Source organism: Podarcis tiliguerta (assembly GCF_965153285.1).
Source record: "Podarcis tiliguerta genome assembly, chromosome: 18".
Classification (NCBI taxonomy): domain Eukaryota; kingdom Metazoa; phylum Chordata; class Lepidosauria; order Squamata; family Lacertidae; genus Podarcis; species Podarcis tiliguerta.
The window spans coordinates 6,512,439-6,539,813 of NC_139551.1; the positions used below are offsets into that span (position 1 = coordinate 6,512,439).

At 48.5% G+C, this 27,375-nt stretch overlaps 1 protein-coding gene across 4 annotated transcripts; it reads right to left on the reverse strand.

Annotated features, from left to right (window-relative positions):
* Positions 1 to 3,499: 3,499 nt before the first annotated feature.
* LOC310668439 (perilipin-3-like) lies at positions 3,500 to 25,936 on the reverse strand. 4 transcript variants are annotated; one of them, XR_014506689.1, is made up of 9 exons: positions 25,730 to 25,936; positions 19,830 to 19,897; positions 11,437 to 11,632; positions 10,300 to 10,382; positions 8,893 to 9,190; positions 6,313 to 6,512; positions 4,930 to 5,058; positions 4,259 to 4,853; positions 3,500 to 4,167 (listed from the first exon to the last, which is right to left on the reverse strand). XR_014506689.1 is itself a non-coding variant. In XM_083421745.1 (8 exons), exons 2-8 carry the CDS (start codon positions 19,887 to 19,889, stop codon positions 4,506 to 4,508), a joined length of 1,311 nt encoding a protein of 436 aa, XP_083277871.1. In that variant the 5' UTR covers positions 19,890 to 19,897; positions 25,730 to 25,899; the 3' UTR covers positions 3,500 to 4,505. The 4 variants fall into 4 exon arrangements, 2 of the variants coding, with proteins under 2 accessions (XP_083277871.1, XP_083277870.1); XR_014506690.1 differs by having other exon boundaries at positions 4,259 to 4,850; positions 25,730 to 25,899; XM_083421745.1 differs by having other exon boundaries at positions 3,500 to 4,850; positions 25,730 to 25,899.
* Positions 25,937 to 27,375: the final 1,439 nt, after the last annotated feature.

Genomic DNA, 27,375 nt, shown 5'->3' on the forward strand with positions numbered 1-27,375 from the left:
CCCTAGTCTCTTGGGACAGAGCGTTCCATCAGATTGGCGCTGCGGCCGAGAAAGCCCTGGCTCTAGTTGAGGCCAGCCAACCTCTCTGTGGCCTGGGATCTTCAGGATGTTTTTATTTGCAGACCGTAAATTTCTTTGTGGGACATACCAGGAGAGGCGGTCATCCTGAAGTAAAGTTCTTAACCTGAGGTACTATTTCTGGGTTAGCAGAGTCTGTAACCTGAAACATCTGTAACCTGAGGTACCACTGTACTTGCATAAATTGCTTTTGTGGGGAGCATTTAAGTGTCAAAATCCTCACATATATTGGATTAGCAAAACACCCCCCAAATGAACCACATGTATGTTATGGTAGACAAAGAGGAACTTAACTCTTGCTTCCATGATTCAAAATCCCATGGGGCATTCAGTCTGCCAATGCCTTCTTCCCCCAAAGCAGGAATCAGAAAAATATACCCAAGGAATTTCCTTCTATGTCCCAGTCCCCCATCCCACAGGAGCTAAAGGTCCTCTACATGCTAAAGTTGCTTTCCGGAATCAGTTGATACACAGGATGAGACCCTCCCTGCCCGTGGACTGTCTCACCAGAGTGGTGCATGCTCTGGTTATCTCCCGCTTGGACTACTGCCATGCGCTCTCCGTGGGGCTGCCTTTGAAGGCGACCTGGAAACTGCAACTAATCCAGAATGTGGCAGCTAGACTGGTGACTGGGAGCGGCCACCGAGACCATAGAACACCGGTCCTGAAAGACCTGCATTGGCTCCCGGTACGTTTCTGAGCACGATTCAAAGTTTTCGTGCTGACCTTGAAAGCCCTAAACGGCCTCGGTCCAGTATACCTGAAGGAGTGTCTCCACCCCCATCGTTCAGCCCGGACACTGAGATCCAGCTCTGAGGGTCTTCTGGCGGTTCGCTCCCTGCGAGAAGTGAGGTTGCAGGGAACCAGGCAGAGGGCCTTCTCAGTGGTGGCACCTGCCCTGTGGAACACCCTCCCGTCAGATGTCAAGGAAATAAACAGCCACCTGGCTTTTAGAAGGCATTTTAATGTTTGATGCTTTATCGTGTTTTTAATATTCTGTTGGGAGCCACCCAGAATGGCTGGGGAGGCCTGGCCTTATTACTGAATTATCACTATAATTAATGACTGTGATAGGTTACATCACCATGGGTAAAACAACTCAAATGGAAGAATTCAGTAGACAAGCACTTCTTATGCCAAGGTCTATGGGAGTCTGTAATCTGGGCAAATCCCCACCACAATGCAATAAAATAAACAGTATGCAAAAACATTGTGTATGACCACAAACTTGACATGAGCCAACAGTGTGACGCGGCAGCTAAAAAAGCCAATGCAATTCTGGGCTGCATCAATAGGAGTATAGCATCTAGATCAAGGGAAGTAATAGGGCCACTGTCTTCTGCTCTGGTCAGACCTCACCTGGAGTACTGTGTCCAGTTCTGGGCACCACAGTTCAAGAAGGACACTGACAAACTGGAACGTGTCCAGAGGAGGGCAACCCAAATGGTCAAAGGCCTGGAAACGATGCCTTATGAGGAACGGCTAAGGGAGCTGGGCATGTTTAGCCTGGAGAAGAGGAGGTTAAGGGGTGATATGATAGCCATGTTCAAATATATAAAAGGATGTCACATGGAGGAGGGAGAAAGGTTGTTTTCTGCTGCTCCAGAGAAGCGGACACGGAGCAATGGATCCAAACTACAAGAAAGAAGATTTCACCTAAACATTAGGAAGAACTTCCTGACAGTAAGAGCTGTTGGACAGTGGAATTTGCTGCCAAGGAGTGTGGTGGAGTCTCCTTCTTTGGAGGTCTTTAAGCAGAGGCTTGACAACCAGATGTCAGGAGTGCTCTGATGGTGTTTCCTGCTTGGCAGGGGGTTGGACCCGATGGCCCTTGTGGTCTCTTCCAACTCTATGATTTTATGATTTACGCCCATTGCTTTGGTGAGGGTGGGGTTGCTCGCTTTCATCAGATTCCCAAAGGGGTCAGAGTCCTTAAAAAGGTTGAGAGTTACTGAATAAGACATTTTTATTGGGGGGGGGGTTCTTGCCCCAGTGCATTATGGACAATTCTCAGGCCTCCTGAGAACTGCACTCCTCAGCAGCCCTGCTCCACACACAGGGATGGGAAGAAACTAAATACTTATCCCATATTTGAAGTTCACACCTTACCCCAAACCGAAACGCAGACCTCCTTCAAAACTCACACTTCTCTGAATTTTGCATTGCTGTTCTCCAGACACGTACGATGGTACCCCTTGCTTACGAACTTACCTAATTTGTTTCGGAGGTCCGTTCTTAACCTGAGGTACCACTTTAGCTAATGGGGCCTCCCGCTGCCGCCCCTGCGCGATTTCTGTTCTCATCCTGGGTCAAAGTTCTTAACCCGAGGTACTACATCCGGGTTAGCGGAATCCGTAACCTGAAGTGTTTGTAACCCGAGGTACCGCTGTAATGTGTTGCAATATACCGTACTGGGGTCAAGTATGCATAAAAATGCATATGAGCGAAAACGACATTTAGGAAGGCATCTGTTTTACACCCGCGAGCCTTGCTTTGCGCAAAATGTGCATGTTAGGCAGAACTGCGTGCAAAAGCGTGAAAATTGGGAGAAACGCGCCAACGAACTTTCAGGAGGACCTTAACAAAAAGATCCACAGTGGCGTGGAAACTGCACAACTGAACTGAAGGGAAAGCACCTTGCTTAACTTCGATGGAGGTGTGTGTATGCTACATCCAGTGGTGTAGCGTGGGGGGTGCAGGGGGGGGCCCGGCCGCACCGGGCGCAACATCTGGGGGGGGGGGCACTCGCAGCTCTCTGCCCCTACCTGGCTCACTCACTCTCTCTCACTGCAGTGCTGGCTGTGCGAATCCGATCCGAGCCGCCAGGTCGCTGCCCACGGTGGAGGGGAGGGTGCCAGGTGTGCGGTGCGGTGCGGAGAGAGAGCGAGGGACTATCTGGGGGAGGGACAGTGCAGCGGGGGGGGGGCGCAAATTACTTGCCTTGCCCCGGGTCGCCGCCCACTGTGGAGGGGAGGGTGCCAGGCGTGCGGTGCGGTGCGGAGAGAGAGCGAGGGACTATCTGGGGGAGGGACAGTGCAGCGGGGGGGGGGCGCAAATTACTTGCCTTGCCCCGGGTGCTGACAACCCACGCTACGCCACTGGCTACATCACTCACTAGCGGATAATACTTACTCAATATACCCTTTCCTAGAATCCTTAAGATTCCCCACACATTTATGACATTTTCTGGGCTGGTCCAAGTCCTCAACTTCCTCCGTTTTCCTCAGTTCGGCCAACTTCATGCTGAATCTTTCCCACCTCATGTCACCAACCATCAAGGTTCTATTCCTCACTATTCCACCTCCCCCAGGAGAAGTTGGAGGTGCCAGCAAGTCTGCCAAGGGACCTCACAGGTGGTCCCCATGGATTGTTGACCAGCAAGACTGCTGCCCACCTCCCTGCTCATTCAAGACGGCTCGTGTTTTCAATGCGACAAGTGTTTTATTTACGAATCAAGGCACTGAGTGTACATAATGTGACACGTGGAGCTAGGAGGAAGCCGTGGGACAAATTCCATACAAGAAACATACACAGTACAGGCTTTAAGGACACATGGATGGCCGAGACAAAGCTATCTGCAATCTCATTTCCCCTCCACCCAAATAATCCGTTGGCTTGAGATTTCGGATCAGTCAATTAAGCTTTACTTAGAGGAAAGTATTTTGGGAGGAAAGGAGAAGAAAATGGGATTTGCTCTTAACTAGGTTGTGGTTCACTTCATGGCCCACCCCTCAGCAAGAAGTACTCCTTCTTTGGGTAGAGAAAAGCGCAAGGACTTGAGTCCAAGATGACTTTTCAGCTAAGCTGGTGCCTGACGGACGAGAGAGGCAAAAACAGCAAGCGAACCCCTCAAAAAAACTCCCTCTCAAATTTACTGAACTAAATGAATGCGTCCTAGAGTTGGGTCTTTGGTTCAAGGCCTGCCTGGATGCTGGGAACAAAGATATATACACTGTATTTTTCGCTCTATAAGACGCACTTTTCCCCTCCAAAAAGGAAGGGGAAATGTGTGCGTGCCTTATGCGGTGAATGCAGGTGCGAGGCTCTGTCAGAGCCCTTTAAAGAGGCGCGTGGAGCGTGTGTGGGGCTCTTGGGGGGGGGGGCTGCCCTTCTCCCTCCTCAGGGAAAAGCCCCCAAGAGCCGCACACACACTCCACACGCTCTTTAAAGGGAGAGTGGCTCTTGGGGGAGCCTTAGCCGCGCGCAGCCTCTCCCGGGAAGGGATGAAGGCTGCGTGCAGCTAAAGAGGAAGCCAGGACAGTGAGAGGCATCTTTTGGCTGTTCTAGCTTCTGGCTTAGCCACGGAATGAAGTCTCCGCAGGAGAGCCTCCCCCAAAAACTAGGTGCGTCCAATCATCCAGTGCGTCTAACAGAGCGAAAAATACGGTGTATATTTTTTAAAAAGGGTCAGGCACTCTTATACGCTACTACTGCATCTCTAGTTCCTCTGCCTCCGCCTTGCCGGACGCAGCAAAGGGGCCCACCAGCCAAGACACGGGGGCGTTGTGTACCACGTGGTCCATCAATTCATCGGTCAGCTCACGGAGCTTGGTGGCCTTCTCCCGGCTCTGGGCCAAGATGGTGCCGGAGAGGTCGCGGAAGGAATTGGCGGACACAAAGGCCACGCGGAGCTCCTCAGCGTTCTGGCGGAGGAGGGCCACTTTTTCCTGGAGGTTGGCTGGGAGGCCTTGGAGGTTGGAGACCAAGGTCGTGGTGGCCGACTGAATCTGCTGGGCCAGGCCGCGGGAGACCTCCAAGGCTTGCGTCTCCATCTGCTGGAAGAGGGCAAGAGCACGTCAAGGTTTTGCAAAGGCTGGGACACATCGCGGGGATCTTCCGAAAAAGACTTACCTCGGGCTCAGGGACGTCCTTCTGGCTCAGCTCAGGGGTCTGCTTCTGACTCCATTGCTTCCACATCTGGTGAACTTTCTCCTGACCACTTTGGATCTTCTGATCCATGCCTTGTTTGACATGCTCCATCTGGGAGGACAGAAGAAGAAGAAGAAGAAGAAGAAGAAGAAGAAGAAGAAGAAGAAGAAGAGGAAGAGTTGTTTGGATTTGATATCCCGCTTTATCACTACCTTAAGGAGTCTCAAAGGGACGCGGGTGGCGCTGTGGGTTAAACGACAGAGCCTAGGACTTGCTGATCAGAAGGTTGGCGGTTCGAATCTCTGCAACGGGGTGAGCTCCCATTGCTCGGTCCCTGCTCCTGCCAACCTAGCAGTTCGAAAGCACGTCAAAGTGCAAGTAGATAAATAGGTACCGCTCCGGCGGGAAGGTAAACGGCGTTTCCGTGCGCTGCTCTGGTTCGCCAGAAGCGGCTTAGTCATGCTGGCCATATGACCGGAAGCTGTATGCCGTTCTCCCTCGGCCAATAAAGCGAGATAGTGGTGGCACCCGCCCTGTGGAACGCCCTTCCACCAGATGTCAAAGAAATAAACAACTATCTGACTTTTAGAAGACATCTGAAGGCAGCCCTGTTTAGGGAAGCTTTTAATGTTTAATGTATTACAGTATTTTAATATTTTTTTGGAAGCTGCCCAGAGTGGCTGGGGAAGCCCAGCCAGATGGGCGGGGTATAAATAATAAATTATTATTAGTAGTATTATTAAGAAAAATCTTGCAAGAGCTGAACATTGTCGTGTTCTCTCTCTTCTTAGCATTTCAGCTTTCTGCAAACGGCTTTGGAGGTTGCAGTTTTCACAACCAGTAAAGGTAAAGGTACCCCTGCCCGTACGGGCCAGTCTTGACAGACTCTAGGGTTGTGCGCTCATCTCACTCTAGAGGCCGGGAGCCAGCGCTGTCCGCAGACACTTCTGGGTCACGTGGCCAGCGTGACTAAGCAGCTACAGCGAACCGGCACCAGAGCAGCACACAGAACGCCGTTTACCTTCCCACTATAAAGTGGTACCTATTTATCTACTTGCACTTAAGGGTGCTTTCGAACTGCTAGGTGGGCAGGAGCTGGGACCGAATGACGGAAGCTCACCCCGCCGCGGGGATTCAAACCGCCAACCATGCGATCGGCAAGTCCTGGGCGCTGAGGTTTTACCCACAGTGCCACCCGCGTCCCAGCTTTCACAACCAAGAGGTGTATAAATTTAGGAAACAAATAAACAAACTACCGCCACCCCTCCCCTAACCGTTGATGCAGGCCGGGGCCCCGGTGGGAGTTGCGAGCCCGGCAATATCTGGGCTGCCCCATCTCCTTGCTCTACCCAGAATGCTTCTTACCAGCTCGATGGTTTGGTGCAGTTGGGCAATGGCATCTTGGGTGCTTTGCTTGGCATCCCTCAGCTTGGCCAGAGACTGCTGGTAGGCTCGGTGGCGGACCTTGGCCGAGAGAGACCCCAGGCGGACAAAGTAGCTCCTCTGCTCCTTCTGCTGCTCCACGGTGGCGATTTCAAAACCCTCGACGGCAGTGGCCAGCTTAGCTAGGAGAAAAACCCAAGAGAATTCAATGTCTTCTTGGAAACACTTCAGGGCGGACAGAGACAGTTTGGCACCTGAGGCGAAACCCTACGGGGGTAGGAGAGCTGGGGGGGGGGAATCCACATTTGCTCCACCTGCATTTCAATTAGTACAGTGGTACCTCGGGACGCGGGTGGCGCTGTGGGTTAAAGCCTCAGCGCCTAGGGCTTGCCGATCAAAAGGTTGGCGGTTCGAATCCCCGCGGCGGGGTGCGCTCCCGCTGTTCGGTCCCAGCGCCTGCCAACCTAGCAGTTCGAAAGCACCCCTGGGTGCAAGTAGATAAATAGGGACCGCTTACTAGCGGGAAGGTAAACGGCGTTTCCGTGTGCGGCTCTGGCTCGCCAGAGCAGCGATGTCACGCTGGCCACGTGACCCGGAAGTGACTCCGGACAGCGCTGGCCCTTGGCCTCTTTGAGTGAGATGGGCGCACAACCCCAGAGTCTGTCAAGACTGGCCCGTACGGGCAGGAGTACCTATCTCGGGTTACATACGCTTCAGGTTACAGACTCCGCTAACCCAGAAATAGTACCTCGGGTTAAGAACCTTGCTTCAGGATGAGAACAGAAATCGTGTGGCGGTGGCAGCAGCAGGCCCCATTAGCTAAAGTGGTGCTTCAGGTTAAGAACAGTTTCAGGTTAAGAACAGACCTCCAGAACGAATTAAGTTCTTAACCCGATGTACCACTGTACATGGGTAAAAAGGTAAAGGTAAAGGGACCCCTGACCGTTAGGTCCAGTCGTGGCCGATTCTGGGGTTGCGGCGCTCATCTCGCTTTATTGGCCGAGGGAGCCGGCGTACAGCTTCCAGGTCATGTGGCCAGCATGACTAAGACGCTTCTGGCGAACCAGAGCAGCGCATGGAAACGCTGTTTACCTCCCCACCGGAGCTGTACCTATTTATCTACTTGCACTTTGACGTGCTTTCGAACTGCTAGGATGGCAGGAGCAGGGACCGAGGAACGGGAGCTCAGCCCGTCGTGGGGATTCGAACCGCTGACCTTCTGATCGGCAAGCCCTAGGCTCTGTGGTTTAACCCACAGCGCCACCCGCATCCCTAGTACATGGGGAGATGAGTCTAAAAAGCCTGGGACTTGAATTTTCACAGCTCTCTGGCAGCTTATTGACCAGAAGTAATGTATTAAGCATTAACTTAAACTCAGTATACCTGAAGGAGCGTCTCCACCCTCATCGTTCTGCTCAGACACTGAGGTCCGGCTCTGAGGGCTTTCTGGCGGTTCCCTCCCTGCAAGAAGCCAAGTTACAGGGAACCAGGCACAGGGCCTTCTCGGTAGTGGCACCTGCCCTGTGAAACGCCCTCCCACCAGATTTCAAGGAGATAAACAACTACCAGACTTTAGAAGACATCTGAAGGCAGCCCTGTTTGGGGAAGCTTTTTAATGTTTAACAGACTATTGTATTTTAATATTCTGTTGGAAGCTGCTGAGAGTGGCTGGGGAAACCCAGCCAGATGGGCAGGGTATAAGTAATAAATTATTACTATCACTGCTCTATGGAGACGGAAGCGGTCTCCCTCGCAGGGTTCTTGTTAAGAATTTTGGGGCTCTCTCTCGCGAAATATTGGAAGACACAAGATTTACCCACCAGGGATGAATGGCAGATGAAGTTGATGGACTACATGGAAATGGCGGAAATGACTGGCAGAATCCGAGACCAGGGAGAAGAGTCGGCGGAAGAAGATTGGAAAAAGTTTAAAGACTATTTACAGAAATACTGTAAAATTAATGAATGTTAGAAAAATGTTGGAATGAAGTTATATGGCTTTAGTAGAAATGTTATAAGGAACTAAGTATAAATAGGTTACTAGAGCATTAAAGGGAAAAATAAGGTTAGAAAGTGTTAAGGTAATTACAGGATAGAAAACAGAGGAAGATGGAAAGGAATTGCTGAAACAATTAATAGAAGTGGAATACAAAAAGGGAGGTGTGAGGAGGTCGTGGAAATTAGTGAAAGAAAGACAAGATATTGAAATTGGAATGTGTTGTAAATGGGTTTTGTTTTGTTAGTTGTATGTTAGTGTTTTGTAGTGGGTTTTTTTGTATTGTATTTTTGTATGTTTTTTCTTTTTTGGTTTTTTGTAGTTTGTGTTCAATTTGTTGGAAAACTAATAAAAATTATTATAAAAAAATTTTTTGGGGGGCTCTCCCAGGAGCACTAAACAAAGCCCATTTTAGAAACCCTAGGTCGCAGGCGAGTTGCCCTGCAACTCCAGCCTCCTGAGATTGTCAGCCTTGGGAGACAACCCAGCAACTCTTCCCGGGTTGGTCTAGATGACCGCCAGGGTGTTCTCCAATCCTGTGGAAAGCTGAAAGCGTGAAGGCCTCACCCAGCTCCTCATCCGTCATGGGAAGATAGTGGTCCACCAGCTGTTCCGATTTCCCCAGCACAGCATCCACACCGCTGGTCACCATCTGCCCCACAGAAGAACCCATCACTGTGTTGACTCCGCTGGCCACCGCCGACCTGGTCATCTCAACGCCCCCCTGGACCGCCTCTTTGGTTCGATCCACCATTCCGGTCACGGTGCTGGCAACGGCGTCCTTCGCACCCGAGACCGTGCTGCTGATGGCGTCCTTGGCTCCGGTCATGGTGGAGGTCACCAAATCTTTGGTGCCTGAAATGATCTAGAGGATGAAAAACTAAAGGTTTAATATACTAAGATAAAGATAAGGATAAGGTAGAGGGTAGGGATTTGCTGATCAAATAATTGAACTGGAATACAGAGAGGGGAGGTGTGGGGAAGTCCGGGAAACAAACAAATGCAAGAAATATTATGAAAATTGAATTGTTTTTACTTTTTTGTATTTTTCTTTTTCTTCTTCTATGTGAAAATCTTAATAAAAATATTATATATATAAAAAAGAAATGATCTAGAGGACAGTTTCGTATGATAGATAGATAGATAGATAGATAGATAGATAGATAGATAAGGTACCCCTGTCCGTACGGGCCAGTCTTGACAGACCCTAGGGTTGTGCGCCCATCTCACTCAAAGAGGCCAAGGGCCAGCGCTGTCCGGAGACACTTCCGGGTCACGTGGCCAGCGTGACAAGCTGCATCTGGCGAGCCAGCGCAGCACACGGAAACGCCGTTTACCTTCCCGCTATATAGTGGTCCCTATTTATCTACTTGCACCCGAGAGTGCTTTCGAACTGCTAGGTTGGCAGGCACTGGGACCGAACAGCGGGAGCGCACCCCGCCGCGGGGATTCGAACCGCCGACCTTTCGATCGGCAAGCCCTAGGCACTGAGGCTTTAACCCACAGCGCCACCCGCGTCCCTAATAGATAGACAGATAATTTATTACGGTCGGAGACCAGCTTATAAAACGCACTTGGGGGTACAATCCCAGAAGGGATAAAACAATGTACAACAATAAATTTAAAATTTATAAATGCGATAAGCGTATAGACACTTAAAACCTTAAGATAAGCTAAAGCAGAGCAATGACCCAGAGTCACCGATGGAACCAAGTTTGGGGATTTTCTTAACGAACTAGTTTGGGTTGGGGGATGGTCTGCGCCTACACAGAATCTGGTGACCATCCGGGTCGTCTTATGATCTTTGCCTAGCAGGAAAAGGTCACATTTTTGCTTTAATCTCTCCTTGGGAGGCTTCCCTAACTTGTTTAACCCAGCCAGGACGCTGCAGAGTTAATGCACATTGCAGAATTCCCTGGACATGTGAAGAGGGAACAGTGAATCCTGTACTCCAGGAAGAACATCGCTATTTACCTTATCGGTGGGCTGCTGAAGAATCGGCAGGTTTTCCTCCAACTTGTCCAGCCCTTTGCAGGCAAAGTCGTTGGCTGTTGAAACTGAATGAGGAATAATAGCAATATCTACATATTAGAGAAGAATATATGGAATTGTAATTATTAATTATTTTGGTGATACAGTGGTGCCCCGCAAGACGAAATTAATTCGTTTCGCGAGTCTCTTCGTCTAGCGGTTTTTTCGTCTTGCGAAGCAACCCTATTAGCGGATTAGCGCTATTAGAGGTTTAGCGGCTATTAGCGGCTATTAAAGGCTTAAGGGATTAGCGGATTAGCTGCTAAAAGGCTATTAGCGGTTTAGCGGCTTAGAAAAAGGGGGTGGGGAGCGAAAAAAAAATCTCAAGACTCGCAAGACATTTTTGTCTTGCGAAGCAAGCCCATAGGGAAATTCGTCCTGCAAAGCGCATCGAAAAACGGAAAACCCTTTCGTCTAGCGGGTTTTCCGTCTTGCGAGGCATTCGTCTTGCGGGGCACCACTGTACTTTTCTTTCCCCATGTGTTTTCACATTCTTAATTAATAATAATAATAATTATCATTTATTTGTACCCCGCCCATCTGACTGGGTTGCTCTGGCCACTCTGGGCGGCTTCCAACATATAAAAACACTATAAAACATTAAATGTTTAAAAGCTTCCCTATAGAGGGCTGCCTTCAGATGTCTTCTAAAGGTTGGAGCGTTACCCATCTCCTTGTCATCTGATGGGAGGGCATCTCACAGAGGGGACCATGATGTCCAGTTCCGAGGGTCTTCTGGCGGTTCCCTCCCTGCGAGAAGTGAGGTGACAGGAAACCAGGCAGAGGGCCTTCTCGGTGGTGGCGCCTGCCCTGTGGAACGCCCTCCCATCGGATGTTAAGGAAATAAACCACTATCTGACTTGTAGAAGACATCTGAAGACAGCCTTGTTTGGGGAAGTTTTTAATGTTTGATGTCTTACTGTGTTTAAATATGTTGGAAGGTGCACAGAGTGGCTGCTACCAGAGCAAGCAGGACGGCAAAACCCCCCGCCCCCTGGCAAAAAACCCCACCCCCTGGCAAAAAACCCCCCGCCCCCTGGCAAAAAACCCTGCCCCCTGGCAATTGGGGAGGCCACTCACTCTGGGGCTCAAGTTTGCTCAAGATGGGCTGAGCGCCGCTGGCAGCCGCCGAAGCAATGGTCTTGACGCCTTTCTCGGCCACGTCGCAGACGGATTTCACATAGGGATGGCTTTCCTTCGTGGATGTATACGCCGCAGAGACCATGTTGTAGGCGGAACTGACCAGTGGGAGGTTGGCTACCCTGCCCGCTACGTTCTGACCGGGAGGAGAAAAAGAATGGAAGATATATAAACTTAGGGCTTTTGCGGACGATGCGGTTATTATTTGTTCATCATCCTTTTTGAAATACAAAGACAGTAATAATAATAATAATAATAATAATAATAATAATAATAATAGGTACAGGGAACCCTGACTATTAGGTCCAGTCGTGACCGACTCTGAGGTTGTGGTGCTCATCTCGCTTTACTGGCCGAGGGAGCCGGCGTACAGCTTCCGGGTCATGTGGCCAGCATGACTGAGCCGCTTCTGGCGAACCAGAGCAGCGCACGGAAACGCCATTTACCTTCCCGCCAGAGCAGTACCTATTTATCTACTTGCACTGGTGTGCTTTCGAACTGCTAGGTTGGCAGGAGCAGGGACTGAGCAACGGGAGCTCACCCCGTCACGGGGATTCGAACCGCCGACCTTCTGATCGGCAAGCCCTAGGCTATGTGGTTACCCACAGCGCCACCCACGTCCCTATAATAATAATAATTTATTATTTATACCCAGCCCACCTGGCTGAGTTTCCCCAGCCACTCTGGGCGGCTCCCAATCGAGTGTTAAAAACAATACAGCATTAAATATTAAAACCTTCCCTAAACAGGGCTGGCTTGAGATGTCTTTAAAAGATAAGATAGCTGCTTATTTCCTTCACATCTGAAGGGAGTGTGTTACACAGGGCGGGCGCCACCACCAAGAAGGCCCCCTGCCTGGTTCCCTGTAACCTCACTTCTCGCAACGAGGGAACCACCAGAAGGCCCTCAGTGCTGGACCTCAGGGTCTCAGGTAAGAAGGGAGATAAAACAATTTGGAGACTTAGCTGGTTTCTATATAAATGAAGATAAAACTAAAATCTGGGCCAAAAAATCTGCAAAACAAAACGGGCATTGGGCTGGGGGAAAGTTGGCATATTTGGGTATTTGGTTAACACACAAAGACACTCTTTCCCAGAACAATTGCGTTAAAGTATGGAAAGAGGTGAAACTAGATTCATCAAGACCCTGCCTGCTACATTCTGACCGGGGTTTTTTGGGTTCGGGACGGAGGAGAAAAAGAATGGAATATATATAAATAGATAGATGCCCCTTAGGGTCCCTTCTGACTATGATTCCACGAGGCCAGCTGGGGTTCCGTGGGTCTTAGCGGCTTCAAGGAGGGAAGATTGAGATTGAGGTTGAATCCTGACAAGACAGAAGTACTATTTTGGGGGGACAGGGGGCAGGCGGGTGTGGGGGATTCCCTGGCCCTGAATGGGGCAACTGTGCCCCTGAAGGACCAGGTGCGGAGCCTGGGAGTCATTCTGGACTCACAGCTGTCCATGGAGGCACAGGTTAATTCTGTGTCCAGGGCGGCTGTCTACCAGCTCCATCTCCTACGCAGGATGAGACCCTCCCTGTCTGTGTACAGTCTCACCAGAGTGGTCCATGCTCTAGTTATCTCCCACTTGGACTACTGCAATGTGCTCTACGTGGGGCTACCTTTGAAGGTGACCCAGAAACTGCAATTAATCCAGAATGCGGCAGCTAGACTGGTGACTGGGACTGGCTGCTGGGACCACATAACACCGGTCCTGAGAGATCTGCATTGGCTCCCAGTATGTTTCCGAGCACAATTCAAAGTGTTGGTGCTGACCTTAAAAGCCCTAAACGGTCCGGTATCCCTGAAGGAGCGTCTCCACCCCCATTGTCCACCCCGGACATTGAGGTCCAGCTCTGAGGGCCTTCTGGCGGTTCCCTCATTGCGAAAAGTGAGGTTACAGGGAAGTAGGCAGAGGGCCTTCTCGGTAGTGGCGCCCGCGCTGTGGAAAACCCTCTCTTCAGATGTGAAGGAAATAAGCAGCTATCCTATCTTTAAAAGACATCTGAAGGCAGCCCTGTTCAGGGAAGTGTTTAATGTTTAATGCTGTATTGTTTTTAACATTTGATTGGGAGCCGCCCAGAGTGGCTGGGGAAACTCAGCCAGATGGGCGGGGTATAAATAATAAATTATTAATTTATTATTATTAATAATAATATTATCTGAGACAAGAGATTCCGCAAAAGGAAACCAGTGCAAAGGAAGTTTTTCCAGCGCTGCCACATCAGAAGTCTGGGTTGCCACAATTCCGTCCCCTTGCAAACAAACGAATAAATCAAAGCTGATTGTGCAACCTGGACATTTCACCTCATAAAGTAGGATAAGATAGCATGGGAGTCATGAGTTTCATGACGCAGCGTGATTCGAACTCTGGCCTCTGGTCCATTTGTGAGCATAGAAGCCAGAAAAGGGGATTCAAGAAGAGCAGTTTAGTTCTCCGCAGGAGCCCACAGCTGCCGAAGATTTGGCGTTCTGAGTTTCGGCATGGTGTTTGTCCCTCAATAAAAGTTGCAGAAAAACTAGAAATTGCGGTTAACCGGAGCACAGTGTGGCTCGCAGGTCTAATTTTGTAGAGATAAAAACTTCAATAAAAATTACCGTATTTTTCGCTCTGCAAGACTCACTATTTCCCTCCTAAAAAGTAAATGTGTGTGTGTCTTATGGAGTGAATGCAGGCTGCGCAGCTATCCCAGAAGCCAGAACAGCAAGAGGGATTGCTGCTTTCACTGTGCAGCGATCCCTCTTGCTGTTCTGGCTTCTGAGATTCAGAATATTTTTTTTTCTTGTTTTCCTCCTCCAAAAACTAGGTGCGTCTTGCGGTCTGGTGCGTCTTATAGAGCGAAAAATACGGTAATAAAAAATAAACAAATAAAACATGTGCTGTCATGCGTATACAGTGATTAGACCGTCCTGAGTTCGAATCCTGACTCAAGCCAAAGCCTGTCACTGTCATCTCTTGGCCCAGCCGACCTCAGAATTTGTTGTCTATGAACTGCGAAAGGCTAACGAAAGTCACTGTTGGCTAGTTAGGCTAATGACACTGTAAACTGGCAAAGCTCTGAAGAACTTTAGAAGACATCTGAAGGCAGCCCTGCACTGGGAATTTTTTGGATGTTTCATGTTCTATTGTGTTATTGTATATGCTGGAAGCCTCCCAGAGTGGCTGAGCCAACCCAGTGAGATGGGTAGGGTTCATAGAATCCTAGAGTTGGAAGAGACCACAAGGGCCATCGAGTCCAACCCCCTGCCAAGCAGGAAACACCATCAGAGCAGTCCTGAGATATGGCTGTCAAGCCTCTGCTTAAAGACCTCCAAAGAAGGAGACTCCACCACACTCCTTGGCAGCAAATTCCACTGTCGAACAGCTCTTACTGTCAGGAAGTTCTTCCTAATGTTGAGGTGGAATCTTCTTTCTTGTAGTTTGGATCCTTTGCTCCGTGTCCGCTTCTCTGGAGCAGCAGAAAACAACCTTTCTCCCTCCTCTATATGACATCCTTTTATATATTTGAACATGGCTATCCTATCACCCCTTAACCTCCTCTTCTAATAATAAAATTATCACACACAAAAATATTAAAACTCCAGCCGTGCTTGGAGGTCCCTCACCTGGCAACGCAACAGAACATACATTTAAGCACATCCGATGTGTGTTTAAAACACACGACTCTTCTCTCTCCCCTCTCTGGCAAAGATTCCTGAGAACTGTAGTTTAAAGGAGCTGGGAATTGCAGCCCTTGGGAAGGGAGAGTTAACTACAGTCCGCAGTAAAAAGGTAAAGGGACCCCTGACTATTAGGTCCAGTCGTGGCCGACTCTGGGGTTGCGGCGCTCATCTCGCTTTACTGGCCGAGGGAGCCGGCGTACAGCTTCCGGGTCATGTGGCCAGCATGACTAAGCTGCTTCTGGCGAACCAGAGCAGTGCACGGAAACGCCGTTTACCTTCCCACCGGAGCAGTACCTATTTATCTACTTGCACTTTGACGTGCTAGGTTGGCAGGAGCAGGGACTGAGCAACGGGAGATCATCTTGTTGCGGGGATTCGAACCACTGACCTTCTGATAGGCAAGCCCTAGGCTCTGTGGTTTAACCCACAGCGCCACCTGTGTCCCTTATGTTCAGGGGTAAAGGTAAAGGGACCCCTGACCATTAGGTCCAGTCATGGCCGACTCTGGGGTTGCGGCGCTCATCTTGCTTTATTGGCCGAGAGAGCCGGCGTACAGCTTCCGGGTCATGTGGCCAGCAGGACTAAGCCGCTTCTGGCGAACCATTGCAGCGCACGGAAACGCCGTTTACCTTCCCACCGGAGCGGTACCTATTTATCTACTTGCACTTTGATGTGCTTTTGAACTGCTAGGTTGGCAGGAGCAGGGACCGAGCAACGGGAGCTCACCCCGTCGCGGGGATTCGAACCGCCGACCTTCTGATCGGCAAGTCCTAGGCTCTGTGGTTTAACCCACAGCGCCACCCGCGTCCCTTACAGTCCGCAGTAATGTGCTTTAAATGTTTGCAGATGTGCTCCTATCAATCTGCTCCTTGGCTGCCATTGCCAAGTACAATTCAAAGTTTCGGCGCTGACCTTTGCCACTAAGTAGAACCAGACAGTTTCATTATTTCAGCTTCGCTCCGCAAGACGGTCAGGCCTGGGGAGGGTTGGGAATGCAGCCCATTGAATGCAATTCCTTGGAAACAAGCCAATCCAAGCACTTGACTTTTGCTCCTGTGAGATGGGGCTGCCTTGTGCCACTTTGCTGCAATCGCATTTGAGCAGAGATTTTGAAACGGCAAGCTCCAGCGCTTAATCCAGAATGCGGCAGCTAGACTGGTGACTGGGGGCGACGGCCGAGACCACATAACACCGGTCTAGAAAGACCTACATTGGCTCCCAGTACGTTTCCGAGCACAATTCAAAGTGTTGGTGCTGGCCTTGAAAGCCCTAAACGGCCTCGGCCCAGGATACCTGAAGGAGCATCTCCACCCCCATTGTTAACCCACAGCGCCACCCGCATCCCTAGTACATGGGTAAAAAGGTAAAGGAACCCCTGACCATTAGGTCCAGTCGTGACCGACTCTGGGGTTGCGGCGCTCATCTCGCTTTATTGGCCGAGGGAGTCGGCGTACAGCTTCTGGGTCATGTGGCCAGCATGACTAAGCCGCTTCTGGCGAACCAGAGCAGCGCACAGAAACGCCGTTTACCTTCCCGCTGGAGCGGTACCTATTTATCTACTTGCACTTTGTGCTTTCGAACTGCTAGGTTGGCAGGAGAAGGGACCGAGCAACGGGAGCTCACCCCGTCACAGGGATTCGAACTGCCGACCTTCTGATCGGCAAGTCCTAGGCTCTGTGGTTTAACCCACAGCGCCACCTGCGTCCCTTAGTACATGGGTAGATGGGTCTAAAAAGCCTGGGAGTTGAAGTGATTTTCAAACTTCATTTTGTCTGAATGCACATTGACTTGTCTGCTGAAGAATTTTCTGGCAGCTATAGTGGTTCATTGACCAGAAGTAATGTATTAAGCATTAACTTTTATTCAGTATACCTGAAGGAGCATCTCCACCCCCATCGTTCTTCCCAGACACTGAGGTCCGGCTCTGAGGGCCTTCTGGCAGTTCCCTCATTGCGAGAAGCAAAGCTACAGGGCACCAGGCAGAAGGTCTTCTCGGTGGTGGTGCCCGCCCTGAGGAACGCCCTCCCACCAGATTTCAAGGAGATAAACAACTACCTGACATTCAGAAGACATCTGAAGGCAGCCCTGTTTGGGGAAGTTTTTAATGTTTGACATATTAGTGTATTTTTGCTCTTTGCGGAAGCCGCCCAGAGTGGCTGGGGAAACCCAGCCAGATGGGCGGGGTACAAATAATAAATTATTGTTATTATTAAAGCTTTCTGCTCTTTAGAGTAGCCCCTGTTGTTTCTGGGGAATATCCGAATGCCGTCTCCCCCACACGTTTCGAAGTCTGACCCTCTTAAGACCCTGCCGCCAAACCTGTCCTGGGCCGTGGGCAATTTTTGCAAGGATCTGCCAATTAACCCTTCACTGGCTTTTTATGGGAGGGCAGTGTGGTGCAGTGGTCAGAGTGCCCGACTAGGGGACCCGGGTTCAAATCTTGCACTCAAGCCAGGAAACTCAGTGGGGGTCTTTGGGGCCAGGGACTGTCACTCAGCCAAAATCAACCTCAGAAGGTTTTCGCAGTGGCATAGCATGGGGGGTGCAGGGGGGGGCGGCCGCACCGGGCGCAACATCTGGGGGGGGGGCGCTCGCACTCGCAGCTCTCTGCCCCTACCTGGCTCACTCACTCTCTCTCACTGCAGTGCTGGCTGTGCGAATCCGATCCGAGCCGCCGGGTCGCCGCCCACTGTGGAGGGGAGGGTGCCAGGCGTGCGGTGCGGTGCGGAGAGAGAGTGAGGGACTATCTGGGGGAGGGACAGTGCAGCGGGGGGAGGGGGGTGCAAATTACTTGCCTTGCCCCGGGTGCTGACAACCCACGCTACGCCACTGGGTTTTCGGGAAGGATAAAAAGAGGGGAGGGAGAGGGAGAGTCGCTGCTTTGAGCTTTTTGGAGGAAAGAGAGAACTAGACATTGTAATCTGTCTAGACAAGGTCTTATACAGTGGTACCTCGGGTTACATATGCTTCAGGTTACATACGCTTCAGGTTACAGACTCCGCTAACCCAGAAATAGTGCTTCAGGTTAAGAACTTTGCTTCAGGATGAGAACAGAAATCGTGCTCCGGCGGCAGCAGGAGGCCCCATTAGCTAAAGTGGTGCTTCAGGTTAAGAACAGTTTCAGGTTAAGAACGAACCTCCGGAACAAATTAAGTCCTTAATCCAAGGTACCACTGTATTTTAATCTTGTTTTTTAAGTTGTATTTCAATCAACTTGTTTTTATTATTGGTTGTTAGCCGCCCTGAGCCCAGTCTTGGCTGGGGAGGGCAGGGTATAAATAAAATAATAATAATAATAATAATAATTATTATTATTATTATTATTATTATTCTCCTAGGTGGAATTAATTAGGCCTAGGATTAAATTAGGATTAAATACAGTGGTACCTCGGGTTACATACGCTTCAGGTTACAGACTCCACTAACCCAGAAATAGTGCTTCAGGTTAAGAACTTTGCTTCAGGATGAGAACAGAAATTGGGCTCCGGCGGCGCGGCGGCAGCAGGAGGCCCCATTAGCTAAAGTGGTGCTTCAGGTTAAGAACAGTTTCAGGTTAAGAACGGACCTCCGGAACGAATTAAGTACTTAACCAGAGGTACCACTGTATATATAATAAATGTTCATAAATGTACCAACCAAGCACGTTCACAGATCAGCACAGGAAGACCGTCCTGAAAGCATTTTGACTCCAAAACTGACCAAATGTTTTCTCTGCAAGGAGGGAGGGGGTGAGGGAACCGCCCCATTGTCTCAAGAATTGGATAATCACCATCTCAAAGGAATGGCCAGACTATCAGGAAAGATAAGGCATGGGTAGGCAAACTAAGGTCTGGGGGCCGGATCTGGCCCAATCGCCTTCTAAATCCAACCCACAGATGGTCCGGGAATTAGCGTGTTTTTACATGAGTAGAACGTGTCCATTTGTTTAAAATGCATCTCTGGATTATTTGTGGGGCATAGGAATTCATTGATTCCCCCCCCCTTCAAAATATAGTCTGGCCCTCCACAAGGTCTGAGGGACAGTGGACTGGCCCCCTGCTGAAAAAGTTTGCCGACCCCTGAGATAAGGCATTATCAGATAACCTGGCAGACAGGAAAAACAACAACATGGAAAAGCCTCCCCATTGTCTTTTCGTTCACAAATCCTGTTTCAAGGGCATGTCTGTGTATGAATAGGGTGAGCCTGTGAAGTGTTTATCATTACAAAAGACTGGCCATGCTCCTCAGGTAATCCAGTCAAGTGACCATTAACTGGTAACCTGCCAGACAGGAGATAAACAACGCACTCAGATTTCTGTTGTAGACCGCCTTTTCTGTGATGTAGGTATGATGTTTGTGAGGGGTGGTCTTGGCTTACACCCCTTCTGTGATGGATGTATGATGTTTCTGGGGGTGGTCTGGAGCTCCAGGGCAGGGAATTTAAAATGTATTTATAAGGGCGGGCACACAGACCAATAAAATCAGGCTTACTAGCTGCATTGCTTCTCAATATTCTCTGGTTGGCCTCTGTTATTTTCTCCTACCAATAGGGAACCCACTTAAGAACCCACTTAGGGGGTGTCCAAAAGGGAAGAAGATTTTGTTTATAACAACATACCAAATAGAAATTATAAGAAAGTTGAACTATGCAAAAGACAAATCGTTGGAAGAAACAAAACCAGCCACCTACTTTCGGGTCTTGTTCTTCGGTTACTGTAGAGGCGGCAGCATCGCTTTCTGAGGACGACATTCTTGCAGCTAAGAAGGAATAAGAAACTCTCTTGAGTCACGCATACAGAGATAATCTTGGGGGTAAAATCCAGGGCCACAAAGACATTCCCTGGTTAGAGGCCGGGAGATAAGGCAGCCACGTGCGATTAGCAGCTCAGAAGGTCCAGAAGGTCGATTCGGCATCGGGCGAAGAATCACGTCTGCTGCTTACAAGTCTCTTTGCAAAAAGAAAATAAAGACACCCCCCCTCTTTGCCTTGACAGCGAACAAGGCCGCGCGGCTCAAGGTTTCCTAGTTGCAAATCTGTGCACCACATGGGGAAATATGTGCTTTGGAGTCAGGGTAGATAAAAACCAATGAATAAATTTAAAAAATCGGATCTCTCATCCGGAAAAAGAATCTCTCAAAGGACCTGTTGATGGCATTTTACCATTGTACTGTGGTAAAGGTAAAGGTAAAGGTAAAGGTACCCCTGCCTGTACGGGCCAGTCTTGACAGACTCTAGGGTTGTGCGCCCATCTCACTTAAAGAGGCCAAGGGCCAGCGCTGTCCGGAGACACATCCGGGTCACGTGGCCAGCGTGACATCGCTGCTCTGGCGAGCCAGAGCCGCACACGGAAACGCCGTTTACCTTCCCGCTAGTAAGCGGTTCCTATTTATCTACTTGCACCCAGGAGTGCTTTCAAACTGCTAGGTTGGCAGGCGCTGGGACCGAACAGTGGGAGCGCACCCCGCCGCGGGGATTCGAACCGCCGATCTTTCGATCGGCAAGCCCTAGGCACTGAGGCTTTAACCCACAGCGCCACCCGCGTCCCAAATTGTACTGTGGAGAGCGTACTAACTTATGGTCTGTGCGTGTGGCTTGGGAGCTGCACGGCCAGGGAAAAAACAATGCTATCCAGGGTTGTAAAGACTGTGGAGAGAATTATTGGGTGCACTCTTCCCACCTTGGATCAAATCTGTGCTTCCAGGTGCCATAAGAAAGCGGCAGAGATAGCGCAGGATAGTGCGCACCCCGGAAATGATCTCTTTCAGCTTCTGCCTTCTGGAAGAAGGTACAGGGTTATAAAGGCCAGGACTCGCTGCCTGAAAAACAGTTTCTACGCTAATGCAATTCTGGTTCTAAACGCAGCATAAGGGGTCTCTGTGGTATAGTGTATTTTAAAATGGGGTTTTAGAGTTTTTTAGGGGTTTTTGAATGTTTTATGTAATTTTTATGTAGTTTTATGTCGTTTTGTGGTAGTTTTTATGTAGTTTTATGTAGTTTTTCAATTTCATTGTTCCGCAAGGGACAATGACAATAAAGATATTCGGGGGGGGGGGGGGGATCTGGTTTTTTTTAAAAACTGGATTTTTAAAATAAAATGCTTTCGGAGCAAAAAGATTTTCTCTTTAAGTTAAATTATAGTCCAAAGGCTATTCGTCAGGAAATAAGGATTTGTCTTAAGTTTTTCACGTGTGCTAAAACTCAGTCTACTTTTTTTAAAAAAAACTGGATTTTTAAAATAAAATGCTTTTGGAGCAAAAAGATTTTCTCTTTAAGTTACATTACAGTCCAAAGGCTATTCATCAGGAAATAAGGATTTGTCTTAAGTTTTTCACGTGTGCTAAAACTCAGTCTACGTTTTTTTTTAAAAAACAAACAAACATGTTAACAAACATGGATCCCTTTGCTATAATGTTACTGTTTTAGTTAAATAAATTGTTTAAATTGCTATGAAGGGAATGATTGCTTTTCTCCTTCCAACAAAGTACAGCAGAAAAGTTGCCCAAGTCAACTTATTAAACCTCGCAATAATTTCGTCATCTATGTATTTCTAATAGTATAACCAAATCAGTAATTTTTGATATAACTCTGAAAAGTTATTGTTCCAAAAACGAAACCTTCATCTGGTTGGAAATATTCAAGGCTGTACCAGCAAGAATGAGTCTTTCTGTAAAAAAATTAAGGATCCAAATCAAGTTTTACAGACTAGTGATTTAAATTGTGGTTTAAATCGATTTGATTTAAATCAAATCCACCCTGTTTGGAGCAGAGGTCTTCAATCTGGCACTGGGATTTTATTTTATTTTATTTTTTGCAAAATGCCAACTCTGTTTTCCAGCCTGGCTCTATATGATTTGATTTGAAGCTGATGGACTATATGGAGATGGCGGAAATGACTGGCAGAATCCGAGACCAGGGAGAAGAGTCGATGGAAGAAGATTGGAAAAAATTTAAAGTATATTTACAGAAATATTGCAAAATTAATGAATGTTAGAAGAATACTGGAATGAAGTTACATGGTTTTAGCAGAAGAGTTATTAAGAATTATATGAATATTAATTGTTAATGTGCTAAATTGGAAAATTTAAAGTTAAATTGTGTTAGGATAAATTATAGAACAAAAATTGAGAAAGAGGGAAAGGATTTGTTGAATTAGCTTTTGAACTAGAATACAAAAAAGGGAGGTGCGAGGAAGTCGAGGAAATAAGCATATGAAAGATAATGAATCGAAAACTGGATGTGTATTTTTTTTAAAAAACGTTTTAACTTTTTTTTTCTTGGTGTTTTGTGGTACTGTTTTTTCTTTCTATTTTTGTTGTACTGTTTGTTAAATTTTCACTGCTTCTTTATCTTTTTTCCTTTTTCCTTTTTGTAACTATTAAACTCTTAATAAATATCATTTAAAAAATAATAATATATGATTTGATTTGAATACTGAACCTTCTAATGGCAATGAATCAGTTGCGAGCCACTCAGGAGTCCTGTAGAAGTGCTGTAAGCTCAGCGCAGCAGAATTGGCTTTGGACGCGGAAGGTCACGAGTTCGAATCCAGGCATCCCCAGTTGCGGCCTCAAACCCCGGAGAGTTGATGCCATTGGGTGTCGTAAGACTGACTCTGTATAAAGGCTCTCAAGAATCCTTTGCTTTTGGGAGGTGGGCTGGCTTGCCGAACAAACTCCAACTCAAAGGTTCTTTGTTTGGCAAGACAAAGCCGTGCGCCGAGACGACTACGCTTGCCACATTTTCTGGGACTGCAACCTTCACCCAAAAAAGATAAATTTTGCAAGACTCCCCACCCTTTACTCAAACAGAGCTGTTTCCACATCACACACTTCTCTTTCGAGAGACAAAACCCATCACAGATGAACTGGATAGCCAACGTTAAACAAAGCAATTGCAGCCACCCCCATTGTCCAGCCCGGACAACTGAGGTCCAGCTCCGAGGGCCTTCTGGCGGTTCCCTCCCTGTGAGAAGTGAGGTTGCAGGGAACCAGGCAGAGGGCCTTCTCGGTGGTGGCACCCACCCTGTGGAACATCAGATGTCAGGGGAATAAACAACTACAGTGGCACCTCGGTTTAAGAACAGTCCTGTTTATGAATGATTCGGTTTATGAGCTCCGCATAACCGGAAGTAGTGTCCCGGTTGCGAACTTTACCTCGGTCCAAGAACGGAATCTGAACAGTGGAAGTTCGGCTTTGGTTTAAGAACGTACTTCTGGAACGGATTAAGTTTGTAAACCGAGGCACCACTGTATCTGACTTTTAGAAGATATCTGAAGGCAGCCCTGTTTAGGGAGGTTTTTAACGTTTGATGTTTGATTGTGTTTTTACTATCCTGTTGGAAGCCGCCCAGAGGGGCTGCCGAGGCCCAGCCAGATGGGTGGGGTATAAGTAATAAATTATTACTATTACTATTATTATATTATTATTATTATTTGCAAAGCCCCAGATGAGCGGGGTATAAATAATAAATTATTATTATTCCTCCAAGAAGAGAGGCTGGGGAAACCCAGCCAGATGGGCAGGGTATAAATAATAATTTTTATTTATCTATTATTATTAGCCACAGGCTTGTCCGGACCTGCCTTATTTCTGAGATGGCAAGCTGTTTTGAGCTGGTGTTAACATTTGTCAGTGGGTAATTACTAATCATATGGTACGCGGGTGACGCTGTGGGTTAAACCACAGAGCCTAGGGCTTGTCGATCAGAAGGTCGGCAGTTCGAATCCCCGCGTCGGGGTGAGCTCCCGTTGCTCAGTCCCTGCTCCTGCCAACCTAGCAGTTTGAAAGCACGCCAAAGTGCAAGTAGATAAATAGGTACCACTCCGGCAGGAAGGTAAACGGCGTTTCCGTGCGCTGCTCTGGTTCGCCAGAAGCGGCTTAGTCCTGCTGGCCACATGACCCGGAAGCTGTACGCCGGCTCCCTCGGCCAATAAAGCGAGATGAGCGCCGCAACCCCAGAGTCGGCCACGACTGGACCTAATGGTCAGGGGTCCCTTTACCTTAACCTAATTACTAATCATAACAGCCCAAGGTCTCATTCCAGGTCAGTTGAGAGCACTCTCCTTCGTTGGAGGTTTTTACGGATGCTTCAATTGATCCCCTGCGGCTTGATGGAAGTAGAAACTGTTTTATGCCTTGTCACGCTGCCATTTCTACAGGGTTATTCGCTCTGTATTTATTACCCCTGCTATGCTAAAACCTCCAAATGAATCTGAACTTCAATGTCTAAAATCACTGGTAGAGAACAAGAATCCTGAGATCACGTTAAGTGCAGCCCTATTTTGTGCCATTGCCATAAAACTTAGGAAACAAGCCGTGCTATCATAACGATTAAGGGCTTAAATGAGAATTTTAGGTTATATGTTAGTGACTAAGTTTTAATTTATATATTTTTTTAACTGTTGCTATATCTGTATTGTCCCTGTTGTACCTAATTGCAAATTCAAACCTATCCCTATCGTGTTCTATGACTTCCTTGATATTGTATGTGGGCTGGAACTGGTCTGTGACCGAAATAATAAAATTGAATTGATGGGCTTCTGTTGAGATTCCTACATTCCAGGGGGTTGGACTAGATGACCGCTAGGGGTCCCCCTTCCAAGTCTACAATTCTATACGTGAAACAAGGACTCCCCCCCCCCTCTACAGTGGTACCTCGGGTTAAGTACTTAATTCGTTCCGGAGGTCTGTTCTTAACCTGAAACTGTTCTTAACCTGAAGCACCACTTTAGCTCATGGGGCCTCCTGCTGCTGCCGCGCCGCTGGAGCCAGATTTCTGTTCTCATCCTGAAGCAAAGTTCTTAACCCGAGGTGCTATTTCTGGGTTAGCGGAGCGTGTAACCTGAAGCGTATGTACCTGAGGTACCACTGTAGTTTACACTTTAAAAAAAAATATTAGAAGTTTTATAGTTACAGAAAGAAAGTATGAGAGAGAAAAAAAAGCAATAATTTTTTTTAACAAACAATACATCAAAACAACAAGAAAAAACAAAACATTTAAAAACACATCCAAATTCCATATCTTTATCTTTCATTTACTTGTTTCATCGACTTCCTCACACCTCCCTTTTTTGTATTCTAGTTCAAATTAGCTATTTCAGCAAATCCTTTCCCTCTTTCTCAATTTTTGTTCTATAATTTATCTTAACACAATCTAACTTTAAATTGTAGTTTACACTTTAAGCCCTACTCACTCATTCCCCCACACTGAAAGCACATTTCACCCCAACCCCCAAAATCCCGGGAACTTTAGTTTGCAAAGCATGCAAACTATGAGCTACAGTTCCCAGAATTTCGTGGGGGCAGGGAAATGTGATTTAAGCATACCTCCCCTAAGCAAGCTTTTACATCCCTAGACTTTGAGATAATAATTAAAAAGCTGGCCCTCACCCCAAAACTTGCGGCAAGCAGCTAAATATTTCAAATCCAGCTACAGCCCTATAAATACTGACTCAGAAATAGTATTAAAAGAAGAGATGGATAGTGAAACCATTGCTCTCGAAGTGTCTGACCCGAATTGGGAAAGAAAGAAAGAAAGAAAGAAAGAAAGAAAGAAAGAAAGAAAGAAACTATAAAGTCTTTTAGCTCACCTGATGGGTCCGACGGAGTTTCAGCTCCAGTAACTGTGAGAGACACGCCCGCGCCCACCTCTTAATATACACCGGAGTGACTCCCCTTCCTCGCTGCCTGCAATCAGGAGCAAACAGGCATCATGTGAGCTCCGGAATGTGGGTGGGGTTAAAGGGGGAGGGAGGGGGAGAAGGCGATTTCTTCCTCCGGTTCCTGAAAGTTTGGTTCAAAAGGAGCGAAGTGAAGCTCCACCCCCGCTGGAGGGAATGAAAGTGGAAGTGGGCGAATTCGGAGCGACGTTGCGATCTTCTGTAGGCAGGCAGAAATCCAACCGGGGCAGCTTCATTTTCTTGGGGGCGGGCGGGTTCTCAGCCCACTGAATGACACACCATTGCTGTCATTCCCGCTTGCTAAAAAATCATGTTTAAAAAATGGTTCCTGACACAACTATGAAGCTGATAAGCAAAAAAAGCAAAATTGCAACCCTATGCCTCCTTTAATTCGGAGTAAGCCCCGTTGGATTCCTTGGCACAATCTCCCTGGGAGTAGCTCCCCCCTTGAAGACAGCGGGACTTACTTTTGAGTAAACACGTGCTTATGATTCGGGTGGAAACGGCAACTCTCGAGTCTGCCCAGAGACACAGATAAATTGTGGAGTGCAGGGAAGTGTGGAAACGCCACTCTGCTTATGCTCAGAGACAACCGGTATAGCATTCCTTTTTACCCCGGAGATAACTCCTGGTGCTGGGTCGTGGGTGGCGCTGTGGGTTAAACCACAGAGCCTAGGACTTGCCGATCAGAAGGTTGGCGGTTCGAATCCCTGCGACGGGGTGAGCTCCCGTTGCTCGGTCCCTGCTCCTGCCAACCTAGCAGTTCGAAAGCACACCAGTGCAAGTAGATAAATAGGTACCGCTCCGGCGGGAAGGGAAACGGCGTTTCTGTGCGCTGCTCTGGTTCGCCAGAAGCAGCTTAGTCATGCTGGGCACGTGACCCGGAAGCTGTAAGCCGGCTCCCTCGGCCAGTAAAGCGAGATGAGCGCCGCAACCCCAGAGTCCGTGACTGGACCTAATGGTCAGGGGTCCCTTTACCTTTACCTAACTCCTGGTGCTAGTGTTACGTGTAGCATCTTACAGCACTGCAGGCAGAAATCCCACAGGTGCAGAGGCTGTGATATGGGAGGAGACTTCGAATGCTTTGTGTATGTTGCGTAAAGGCCAGTGGCGTAGCGTGGGTTGTCAGCACCCGGGGCAAGGCAAGTAATTTGCCCCCCCCTGCTGCACTGTCCCTCCCCCAGATAGTCCCTCGCTCTCTCTCCGCACCGCACCGCACGCCTGGCACCCTCCCCTCCACAGTGGGCGGTGACCCGGCGGCTCGGATCGGATTCGCACAGCCAGCACTGCAGTGAGAGAGAGTGAGTGAGCCAGGTAGGGGCAGAGAGCTGCGAGTGCGAGCACCCCCCCCCAGATGTTGCGCCCGGTGCGGCCGGCCCCCCCTGCACCCCCCACGCTACGCCACTGGTAAAGGGTCCTGCCAGAAGAGAGACTTGGCCATAATTTTGGCTGTGAGTCTCGCTGGATCTCTCCTTGTCTCGCAGGCTTTTCTTACCTGGCTGTGAAGGTGGGACCCAGACTGACTCCAGCTACGAAAGCAGAGGCTGTGGAAGAAG